At 43.5% G+C, this 12168-nt stretch overlaps 1 protein-coding gene across 1 annotated transcript in view; it reads left to right on the top strand.

The window, feature by feature from the left end:
• The window catches only part of myo15b (myosin XVB), a 322763-nt gene that overhangs the window by 82855 nt on the left and 227740 nt on the right, over positions 1-12168 (top strand). Inside the window, exons 17-18 of the mRNA XM_080209162.1 lie at positions 5338-5415; positions 6998-7146. Coding sequence (XP_080065288.1) covers positions 5338-5415; positions 6998-7146 — 227 coding nt within the window. The remainder of the gene's footprint in view (positions 1-5337; positions 5416-6997; positions 7147-12168) is intronic.

Raw genomic sequence — 12168 nt, 5'->3', positions numbered from 1 at the left:
ATCTACCATGTGATACCTTGTCAAAGGCCTTGCTAAAATCCATGTAGACAATATCAACTGCATTGCCCTCATCTACCTTCTTGGTTACCCCTTCAAAAAATTCAGTTAAATTTGTGAGACATGATTTTCCACTCACAAAGCCATGCTGTCTGTCCCTAATCAGTCCTTGCGTTTCTAAATACCTGTAGATCCTGTCTCTCAAAATACCTTCCAACAATTTACCCACCACAGCTGTGAGGCTCACTGGCCTGTAGTTCCCAAGCTTTTCCCTGCAGCCCTTTTCAAACAAAAGCACAACATTTGCCACCCTCCTGCTAGCGCGAGTGGGCGAAACGACCACTACGGACTCAGGGTGAAGTTCAATAACGGCACAGCTTTATTTTCTTTACGTCGACGGAGAAGCACAGTCAGGACATACAATCGGACTGTCCCGAAAGTGCTCTGATGACTCCCCCACAAAGGGCTACAGTTATACCTCAACTTCGCGTTTCAAATGCTAATCCCTTATTTACAGTATTTGACTTCAGCCATCCTGTTTCCATGTTTTCGAGTGTTGGAGCAATTGTTTTAAGTGTGTGTTAATCGTTTGTGTCTGGTTGGTCATCAATGGTCTAGGATCTCTGGGGTTTGAACCATAGATGTGTTATTGATCTCAAGAGTTTTGAGGGGCCAGGGATGCTTCCTTAACTGTGTTAATTTTAGGTGTCTCCATGGGTTGTTTGATTGGTTTAGAAATGCTGATTTTGATGGGATGGGGATGTGTTCTTTAATTTAGTTCCTCTAGGTGCCATCCTGTCCAATTTCCCTTATGTGCTAGCCCTCATTTGCATTCTAAAAGTATGCTGTTGCCTACTGATCAGTGTCTGTTACTTTGTGATTTTAGTGGAGGGCTCTGAGGATAGCTTTAGTTTGCTTCCATTTTGTGTGCCCAATTTCATAAAATTTGTTGTCCGATAACACTCCAATCTTCAGGACCTTACCCGTGACTATTGATGATTCAGATAGCTTTGATAGGGGACCTGCAATTTCCTCCCTAACTTCCCACAATCTCCTAGGATACACATCAGCAGGTCATAGAACAGTACAGACCCTTCGGCCCTCAATGTTGTGCCAAGTTATGTCCAAACCCAAGATCAAACTATCTCACTCCCTATAATTCTGGTGTGCTCCATGTGCCTATCCAATAACCGCTTGAAAGTTCCTAAAATGCCTGACTCTATTATCACAGCAGGCAGTCCAATCCACACCCCAACCACTCTTTGAGTAAAGAATGTACCTCGGACATCCCTCCTATATCTCCCACCATGAACCTTATAGTTATGCCCCCTAATAACAGCTACATTCACCAGAGAAAATAGTCTCTGCACGTCCACTCTATCTATCCCCCTCATCATCTTATAAACCTCTATTAAGTCACCTCTCATCCTCCTCCACTCTAAAGAGAAAAGCCCCAGCTCCCTCAACCTTTCCTCAAAAGACTTACCCTCCAAACCAGGCAGCATTCTGGTAAATCTCCTCTGCACTCTCTCCAATGCTTTCACATCCTTTTTATAGTGAGGTGACCAGAACTGCACACAATATTCCAAATGTGGTCTCACCAAGGTCCGGTATAGTTGCAGCATAACCCCATGGCTCTTAAACTCAAACCCCCTGTTAATAAATGCTAACACACTATAAGCCTTCTTCATGGCTCTTTCCACTTGAAGGGCAACTTTCAGAGATCTGTGGGTATGAACCCCAAGATCTCTCTGTTCCTCCACATTCCTTGGGTCCCAGGGATTTATCTACTTTGATGCGCTTTAAGACTTCCAACACCTCTTTCTCTGTAATATGTACACTCCTCAAGACATCACTTTTATTTCTCCAAGTTCCCTAACATCCATGCTTTTCTCAACAGTAAATACTGAATAGAAATATTCATTTAGGATCTCACCCATCTCTTATGGATCCACACGTAGATGATCTTGGTGATCCTGAAGAAGCCCGACTCTCTCCCTTGTTACTCTTTTGCCCTTCATGTATTTGTAGAAGCTCTTTGGATTGTCCTTTGCCTTATCTGCCAAAACAATCTCATGTCCCCTTTTTGATTTCCAGATTTTTCTCTTAATTCAACTCCTACACCCCCTATACTCTTCAAGGGATTCACTTGATCCCAGTTGCCTATGCATGTCATGTGCCTCTTTCTTCTTCTTGACCAGGGCCTCAATATCCCGAGTCATCCAGGGATCCATGCCAGGATCTTACCTTTAACTTATTTAATAATCTCCTATGTGGCACCGTGTCAAAGGCTTTCTGGAAATCTAAATAAATCACGTCCACTGACTCTCCTTTATCTAACTTCCTTGTTACCTCCTCAAAGAACTCTAACAGATTTGTCAGACATGACCTCCCCTTGACAAAGCCGTGCTGACTCAGTCCTACTTTATCATGCATTCCAAGTACTCCGCGATCTCATCTTTAATAATGGACTCTAAGATCTTGCCAATGACCACAGGCAGGCTAACTGGCCTATAATTTCCCGTTTGCTGGCTCCCTCCCTTCTTAAACAGTGGTGTTATATTCACTGCTTTCCAGTCCTCTGGTACCCTCCCTGCCTCCAGTGATTCTTGAAAGATCATCACCAATGTCTCCACAATTTCCTCAGCTATTGCTTTTAAAACGATAGGGTGTAGTCCGTCCAGTCCAGGTTATTTATCCACCTTCAGACCTTTCAGTTTCCCCAGAACCTTCTCCTTAGTGATGGCCACTGCACTCACCTGTGCCCCCTGACTCTCCTGGAGCTCTGGCATCCCACTGGTGTCTTCCACCATGAAGACTGATGCAAAGTAATTATTCAGTTCCTCTGCCATTGCTTTGTTTCCCATTATTACTTCTTCCACCTCAATGGCTATTTTTGTCTCTCGCTTACCTTTTATATATTGAAAAAAACTCTTCCTATCTTCTTTTATATTACGAGCTAGCTTACACTCATATTTTATCTTCTCCCCGCCTTATTGCTTTTTTAGTTGTCCTCTGCTCACTTATAAAGGCTTCCCAATCCTCTGGCTTCCCACTAATCCTTGCCACTTTGCATGCTTCTTCTTTTGCTTTTATGCTGTCCTTGACTTCCCTAGTCAGCCATGGAAGCCTCATCCTCCCCTTAGCATGGGGATGAATTGGGATGAATTTCTTTTGTCCCTCCCGATTAGCTCCCAAAAACCTCTGCCATTGCTGTTCCACTGTTTTCCCTGCTAGGCTCCCTTTCCAATCAACTCTGGTCAGTTCCTCCCTCATGTCTTTGTGGTTACCTTTATTTAATTGTAATACCGTTACATCCGATTCCAGCTTCTCCATCTCAAACTGCAGGGTAAATTCTATCACATTGTGGTCACTGCTCCCTCAGGGTTCCTTCACCCTTAAGTTCCCTAATCAAGTCTGCCTCATTACACATCACCAAAACCAGAATTGCCTGTTCCCAAGTAGGCTCCGTCACAAACTGCTCCAAAAAAACCATCAGAAATATTAAATGTTAATACATCTGAATAGGGACCAACCACAGAGATAAATCCAGATTCCGTTTCTGAATGCTTTTTAACACGGATGAAAACTGAAACGGAAATAGTTTCACATGAAGAATTGGCAACAGAAGAAAAAGAGGACTCTTCAAATATCTCAAGTAGTTAAATTCCAGAGGATCGAGTATACCCAGAAGAAATAGATGTGCACCTGACAGATGTCTTATAATGGTGTATATGGTACAAAGTAATATATCTACTGTTTGATCGGGTCTGTTGTTGAAACATTGGGAAAAGTTGTTGTTTAGGGACTAAAGGGAGAGGGATGTTACACGTTTAAAGTGGTTGCATGTTTACTGTTTCTTCAGAAGGAACTCTTCAAAAATGTAGTGAATGAAAGTACAATAAAACTTACTCCAGCGTATAACTCAAAGAACCATCATTACTCCAGACTTAGGCCCTCACCCTGGGCAACTCCAAGCTCCCCACAATGCTATATCGTTCCTTATTTATAGTGATTCAGCCGGTCAGCTGACTATTGCAACACTCTGTAACTGATTTCATGTTTTATTGAGTCAGCTGACCCTTATATCTTGTTCCCATTGGTCACATTACATCCAATAAGTTGTCACCGGTTACATTCTAACAGATTCCTTTTGTATTTAAAAAATTTCTTTTTCGAAATAGTTTAAGAGAACCATCCTCCCTTCTTCTTAATAACTTTCCAGTACCTGCACTCCTTTTTGTAAAACAGTCTGATACTTGCAGGTTAGCACCGACCCAATTAAGTTTGGAAACTTCCTTGTTTTCCAGCATTTGTTTAACGCTGGCCAAATCAATTCCTAATCTTTTTTCCACTACAATTTTTGATAGTGTAAATATTGTCCCGTAGAGACTGACAGTCCACATAACACTCAGTTGGTACTTTCTTACCCAATGTGACCATAAAAAATAATTCTGTTAATGTGTCTGACATATAAATTCCCATACCCAATGCTTCCACCGACGCTAGGGTTTCAGCCGCCAATGTGCTTTATATTTCCTTTACTTCCCAGGCCAAAGGGTAACATTTTCCTTCCTTACCTACTGGGAATATTATGAATCCAGCACTGCTCGAATGTCCATCTGGTAGATTGGCATGTGAAGCATCACTAAATACAACCAATTTCATATCTTCTTGTTCTCCTCATGCTGGGAATTTAATGACACATTTACCATCATGTGATCTGTAGTGATGGAAGCTGAGAGATTTGTAGACTGATGTGGCTTTTCCAATTTAGACCTGGAATAAGCAACACCTACTTAATAAATCTGCATCATGTTTCCCTACAGTTCACTAGTGACACTTCATTACTTTTCTCTAGTTACTGGTCGATATGTAACATGGCTTTATATTGCTATTAGAGGTTGCTGCCAGCCACCACTCATCCCTTTATCCTGATCTTCTCCCTTTCCATATTCCAGACCTAATATAATCTCTTCTCCAGCTGCCAAACCTCATCCTTGTCAGCACTGGCCATGTGCCTTTTGGGGTACAATTACTCCCAAACCCAGTGGACTCCTAATCACAAAGAGGACCGATGTTGTGTGGTCCTCTTGTCCACTGGTTTCGGCTCTGTTCCCCTTGCCTTCGCAGGTTCACACCAGAATTCAGAAATCAATCAATTCTACCCCACGGTGGTGAAAACTGCACTTCATTTTTATCTAATTAAAGTTTTCTTGACCATTTACTCTGACTCTGATCATCAACATTCCTCTAACATTCTGACTGGTTTATACAACAAAGCAAAACGTTCATTTGTGGTTTTTTGCGAGAATTAAGCAGGTGATTTCTTTCACATAGGTTCATAAATTCCTCGATAAAAACCATGACCAACTCCGAATGGAAGTGATGGAACTCTTCATACACAGCAGGAATAAGGTAAGTGACAAGAAAAGAGACTCTGGTGATTTATCCTGACAGGAGTAAGGTGATGAATGGATCTTCCCAGTCCTTGTCAATGATGAGGCACTTTGTCTTGTAGGAATCTGAAGAGGTTTCCAGCACAGCTGGTGTCACTATTGTTCATCCTTCAGCAATTTGTTTTTACATTCTGCTTTTATCACAGTAAAATCTCTCCAGATTATCAAACACAACTTGGCACAGAGACATGGAACAAGATATTTGGGAAGATGGAAAACTGTTTAAGAAGCATCTTAAAGCAAGGGAGAGAGATAGAAAGGTTTAGAAAGTGAATGAACTTGGGCTCCAGCAGCTGAAGGAGTTACTGTTGGAGCAACTAAAATCACAGAGTTCAAAATTAGAGGAGCACAGATATCCAGAGGATTGTGCAGTGGGAAGAGGTTATAGAGAAAGGGAGGGGCCAGGCTACGGAGGGATTTGAAAACAAGGATGAGAATTTAAATTAAAGACATTGTTTAATCTGGCATCAGCATCGATTCAAATGCATCGGGGTGATGACTGAATGACACCTAGTCTGAATGACGAAATGAACAACAGAGATTTGGATGATAAGTTTAGAAGGATAGAAAGTACAAAGGCTGGAGCTTGGAATTGTCAAGAGGTAAAAAAGGTATAAATGAGGGTTTCAGTGGTCAATGAGGTGGGTGGGGGGGGCAGCTAGAAAGGGGAGTTATACGATATTACAGAAATGGAAGTAGTGATAGCATGGACTTGTATTCAGAAGTTAATCTCTGGATTCATGGTCAGAAACAAAGGCAAAGGCTTTGGTCTTCTAATATCTAATGGGGGAGGGGGGCGGTGTAATCTCTGACCATCCAGTATTCAATAAGCAGTCCGACAGTTGTGGAGGAGTGGAGAGAGGGTGTGAGAGTTAGACCTGGACTAAAATATTTATAGGATCAAGAGAAATCAGCTTCAGCATACATGTCGAATCTAATAACTGTGAATGTTATTACTGAGAGCAGCACATGGATGAGAAATTGGGTGGGGGGAGGTGTATTCCAAGGGTGCTCAGGGGACATATCAATTGGGGGAAGCCATAGGAGCAGGAAGAGAAGCCATTGCTGGTGATTCTCTGGCTTCAATTAGTTGGATAAGAATGGAACCAGGTGACTGTACTGCCACTCAGCTAGACAGTATTGGAGAGAATTGGAGGGGATAACATCAACCCTATCACAGACTGCAGACAGGTTGAATGAAACACATTTTAAATATTGAAATTAGCTTGTTAATTTGGCTTGAGGAACTCACTAAAGAACAGCAGACATTTACCATGTTTTTATGTCATTCATCTTTTCATCAGTTTAAAACAAAACCCAAGTATCATTGAAGAACGTCATACAAAACCTTAATGGCTAGTCTTTGTAACACTGCTTGCCACCATTAACAGGCCATATCCCACTCAGTCTAACATCTCCTTGGCTATCTCTCTTTCGATTAGTTCAGAGTAAAAGTCTTGGAATAATCTCTGTAGCCACCTATGAATTTAATCTTTGTGCCACGAGAGTATCTGGACATTGACCTTAACGTCCTGCTGCAGATGATTGCAGATTTGTTTAAGAAAGCGCAGGAGGACCTCTGTCAGCAGAAAAGGATCGGGTCAAACTATCGTGGTCATCGATACCAGTCGCCAACTGTGGCTGCCAAATTTCAGCAGAGCCTCTCAGATCTCATCACCAGACTGAAAAGGTGAGTAACCACTGCTGAGACACCAAAGACTGTGTTCCCATTACAGCATCACTTCCTGTCAGATGAGATTGAAATGTAATGAGCAGTGTGTGTTTCCATCAGAACTGAACTTTGACTTGATAGAGGATTTTAAAATTATGAAAGAGTGTGACAATGTAACTAACAACATTCAGATTAAGCTGATAAGTGGCAACTAACATTCACAAGTGTCAGGCAATGATCTTTTCCAAAGATCTACCCTTGACATTCAATGGCACCAACCTCAATCCCCATATCCCAATAAATTTTTTCCACTAATCCCTCTAATCTACTCTCAGGACACCAAGGGGCAATTATAGCATGGCCAATCAACCTAACCCGCACATCTTTGGACTGTGGGAGGAAACTGGAGCACCTGGAGGAAACCCACGCAGACACGAGGAGAATGTGCAAACTCCACACAGACAGTGACCTAAGCTGGGAATCGAACCTAGGAAGTTGCCTGGTATGGTGGGAAGGCTGAGGGACTTGAGGTTGTTTTCGTTAGAAAGAAGAAGGTTGAGAGGTGACCTAATTGAGGCATACAAGATGATCAAAGGGTTAGATAGGGTAGATAGTGACAGCCTTTTTCCTCAGATGGTGATGGCTAACATGAGGGGACATAGCTTCAAATTAAGGGATGGTAATTATAGGACAGATGTCAGAGGTAGGTTCGTTACTCAGAGGGTAGTAAGGGCATGGAATGCCCTGCCTGCAGCAGTTGTGGACTTGCCAACTTTAAGGGCATTCAAATGGTCAGTGGATAGGCATATGGATAATATTGGAATAGTTTAGGTTGGAGGGTCATTAGATTGGTTCCACTGGTCGGTGAGGGCCGAAGGGCCTGTACTGCGCTGTAATGTTCTATGTTCTATGTCCCTGGCACTGTGAGGCAGCAGTGCCACTGTGAGCAATGGGGAATTTAATAATGGGAAACAATGAAATGGCTGAGGCCTTAAACAAGTTTTTTGTGTCGGTCTTCACAGTGGAGGACACAAATAGAATACTGATAATTGACGGTCATGGGACAGTAGGAGGTGAGGACCCTAAAATGATCACTATTACTAAAGAGGTAGTGCTGGATAGGCTAATGGGACTAAAGGTAAACAAGTCCCCGGGTCCGGATGGAATGCATCCCAGGGTACTAAAAGAAACGGCAGAAGTAATAGCAGATGCGTTAATTGTAATTTATCAAAATTCGCTGGACTCTGGGGAGGTGCCAGCTGATTGGAAAACAGCTAATGTAATGCTACTGTTTAAAAAAGGGAGGTAGACAAAAGGCGGGTAACTACAGGTCGGTTAGTTTAACATCCGTAGTTGGGATAATGTTGGAATCCATCATTAAGGAAGAAATAGCAGAACACCTGGAAAAGAATGGTTCAATCAAGCAGACGCAGCACGGATTCATGAAGGAAAAGTCGTGTTTGATGAATTTATTGGATTTTTATGAAGATATAGCGAAGATAAAGCGGAGGCGTTTAGAGTAGCTAAGAGTAGTGGGCGAGAAGAGGATTGGGAGAGGTTTAAATGTCAACAAAGAAGTTGATAAAGAAGGGTAGGAGAAACTATGAAGCCAGGTTAGCACTTAATATAAAAAAGGATAGCAAGAGTTTTTATAAATATATAAAAAGGAAGAGGCTGGCTAGGGTGAACGTTGGACCCTTAGAGGATGAGAAGGGGGACTTAGTGATAGGGGATGGGGAAATGGCTGAGGTCTTGAATAACTTTTTTGTTTCGGTCTTCACGGAGGAGGACGTGAATAATTTGCCGGATGTTAGAGATGGAAAGGTGGTAGGACTGGAGGGTCTTAATGACATTACTGTTACTAGAGAGGTGGTGCTCAGCAGACTGGAGGGGCTGATTGTGGACAAGTCCCCAGGACCAGATGGAATGCATCCGAGGGTCCTGAAAGAAATGGCGGAGGTGATAGTGGATGCCTTGGTGGTTATTTTCCAGACGTCGCTGGATTCCGGGGAAGCGCCGGAAGATTGGAAAATGGCTAATGTTACGCCGTTGTTTAAGAAGGGTGCCAGGCAAAAGGTGGGGAATTATAGGCCGGTTAGTTTAACGTCTGTTGTAGGTAAAATGTTAGAATCTGTCATTAAGGAGGAAATTGCGAGGCATCTTGAGGGGAACTGCTTGATAGAGCAGACGCAGCATGGTTTCGTTAAAGGGAAGTCGTGTCTGACAAATTTACTGGAGTTCTATGAGGATGTGTCTAGGGCAGTGGATAGAGGAGAGCCAGTGGATGTGGTCTTTCTTGATTTTCAGAAGGCGTTTGACAAGGTACCTCACAAGAGGTTATTGCAGAAGGTAAGGGGGCATGGAGTTGGGGGTAGGGTGTTAGCGTGGATAGAGGATTGGTTGTCAAATAGGAGGCAGAGAGTGGGGGTTAATGGGTGCTATTTGGATTGGCGGATGGTGACTAGTGGAGTGCCTCAGGGGTCGGTGCTGGGGCCTCAGCTTTTTACCATTTATATAGATGACCTGGAGGAGGGAACCAAGTGTAGGGTGTTGAAATTTGCTGATGACACCAAGATTGGTGGAAAGGCAAATTGTACGGAGGGTGTGGAGAGTCTACAGAAGGATCTAGATAGGCTGGGCGAATGGGCCAGGAAATGGCAAATGGAATTTAATGTTGGCAAGTGCGAGGTGGTCCACTTTGGTAGGGATAATGGTAGGAAGGATTATTACTTACGTGGAGAAAAACTGCAGCAGGCGACGGTGCAGAGGGACCTCGGGGTCCTTGTGCATGAGTCGCAAAAACCCAGCTTGCAGGTGCAGCAGGTGGTCAGGAAGGCGAATGGGATGCTGGCCTTCATAGCGAGGGGGATTGAATATAAAAGTAGGGAGGTCTTGCTGCAGCTGTACAGGGCATTGGTGAGGCCGCAGCTGGAGTACTGTGTGCAGTTTTGGTCGCCGTACTTACGCAAGGATATTTTGGCCTTGGAGGGAGTGCAGAGGAGGTTTACTAGGCTGATGCCGGAGTTGAGGGGGTTGAGCTATGAGGAGAGGCTGAATAAACTAGGCTTGTACTCGTTAGAGTTTAGAAGAATGAGGGGAGATCTCATTGAGACGTATAAGATGATGAATGGGATGGATAGGATAGAGGTGGAGAGACTCTTCCCGCTCAGAAAGGATAGTAGGACTAGGGGGCACAGCCTCAAGATAAAGGGGGGGCGGTTTAGAACAGAGTTGAGGAGGAACTTCTTCACTCAAAGGGTGGTGAATCTCTGGAATTCTCTGCCCGTTGAAGTGGTGGAGGCTGCCTCGCTAAATATTTTTAAGACGCGGGTTGATGGGTTTTTGATAAGAGAGGGGATTAAGGGTTATGGGGAGAGGGCGGGAATGTGGAACTGAGCCAAGACAGATCAGCCATGATCTTATTGAATGGCGGGGCAGGCTCGAAGGGCTAGATGGCCTACTCCTGCTCCTATTTCTTATGTTCTTATGTTCTCATATAACGAGTGCGGTTGACAGAGGGGGACCAGCGGATGTGGTGTTTTTAGATTTCCAGAAGGTGTTCGATAAGGTGCCTCACAAAAGGTTGCTGCATAAGATGAAGGTACACGGATTTGGGGGTAAAGTGTTAGCGTGGATTGAGGATTGGCTATCTAACAGAAAGCAGAGAGTCGGAATAAATGGGTGCTTTTCCGGTTGGCAGTTGGTAACTAGTGACGTGCCGCAGGGATCGGTGCTGGGGCCTCAACTGTTTAGCATTTACGTAGACGATCTGGAGGAGGGGACCGAGTGTAGGGTAATAAAGTTTGTGGATGACACAAAGATGAGTGGGAAAGCAAATTGTGTGGAGGACACAGAAAGTCTGCAGAGAGATTTGGATAGGCTAAGTGAGTGGGCAAGGATCTGGCAGATGGAGTATAATGTTGGCAAGTGTGAGGTTATCCACTTTGGAAGGAATAATAGTAAAATGGACTATTATTTAAATGGTGAAAAGTTATAACATGTTACTGTGCAGAGGGACCTGGGGGTCCTTGTGCACGAATCACAAAAACCCAGTTTGCAGGTGCAGCAGGTGATCAAGAAGGCGAATGGGATGCTGGCCTTTATAGTGAGGGGGATAGAATATAAAAGTAGGGAGGTCTTGCTGCAATTGTACAAGGCACTGGTGAGGCTGCACCTAGAGTACTGCGTACAATTTTGGTCCTCTTATTTAAGAAAGGATATATTGGCCTTGGAGGGGGTACAGAGAAGGTTCACAAGGTTGATTCCGGAGATGACGGGTTAGCTTAAGAGGAGAGATTGAGTAGACTGGGCCTGTACTCATTAGCATTTAGAAGGCTGAGGGGAGATCTTATAGAGACATATAAGATAATGAAGGGGCCAGACAGGGTAGAAGCAGAGAGATTATTTCCACTTAGAATGGAAACAAGAACTAGAGGGCGCAGCCTCAAAATAAGGGAGAGTCGATTTAGAACAGAGTTGAGGAGGAACTTCTTATCCCAGAGGGTAGTGAATCTTTGGAATTCTCTGCCCATTGAAGCAGGGGAGGCTACCTCATTAAATGTGTTTAAGTCACAGATTTTTGACCAATAAGGGAATTAAGGGTTATGGGGAGAAAGCGGGAAAGTGGAACTGATCCACTTCAGATCAGCCATGATCTTATTGAATGGCGGGGCAGGCTCGAAGGGCTAGATGGCCTACTCCTGCTCCTATTTCTTATGTTCTTATGTTCATTATCACTTCATGTGAATAGCTTTTTGGGCATCTTATAGAAACACTAATCATGCAATTTCATCTCTAGTGAAAGGTCATCCAGACTTGAAACGCTGGCTCTTTTCTCTGTCCAGACTCTGTCAGACCTGCTGAGATTTTCCAGCATTTTCTGTTTTTGTTTCACCTGCTTTATTACTCTTAAAGGGCAAGCTGAAAACTACATTTGATTTGTTATTACCTCCAGAAATCTCAGAGATAGTAGAGCATCAACAACAATCTCAAGTTGCTCGATGAGAAGTGAGGGTAAAACAACATTCATTTTAACAAGAT

Source organism: Carcharhinus amblyrhynchos, chromosome 21, assembly GCF_965287045.1.
Source record: "Carcharhinus amblyrhynchos chromosome 21, sCarAmb.v2.hapA, whole genome shotgun sequence".
Classification (NCBI taxonomy): domain Eukaryota; kingdom Metazoa; phylum Chordata; class Chondrichthyes; order Carcharhiniformes; family Carcharhinidae; genus Carcharhinus; species Carcharhinus amblyrhynchos.
Note: the sequence above shows the minus strand (reverse complement) of the source record. Positions and strands in the feature narration are given on the sequence as shown.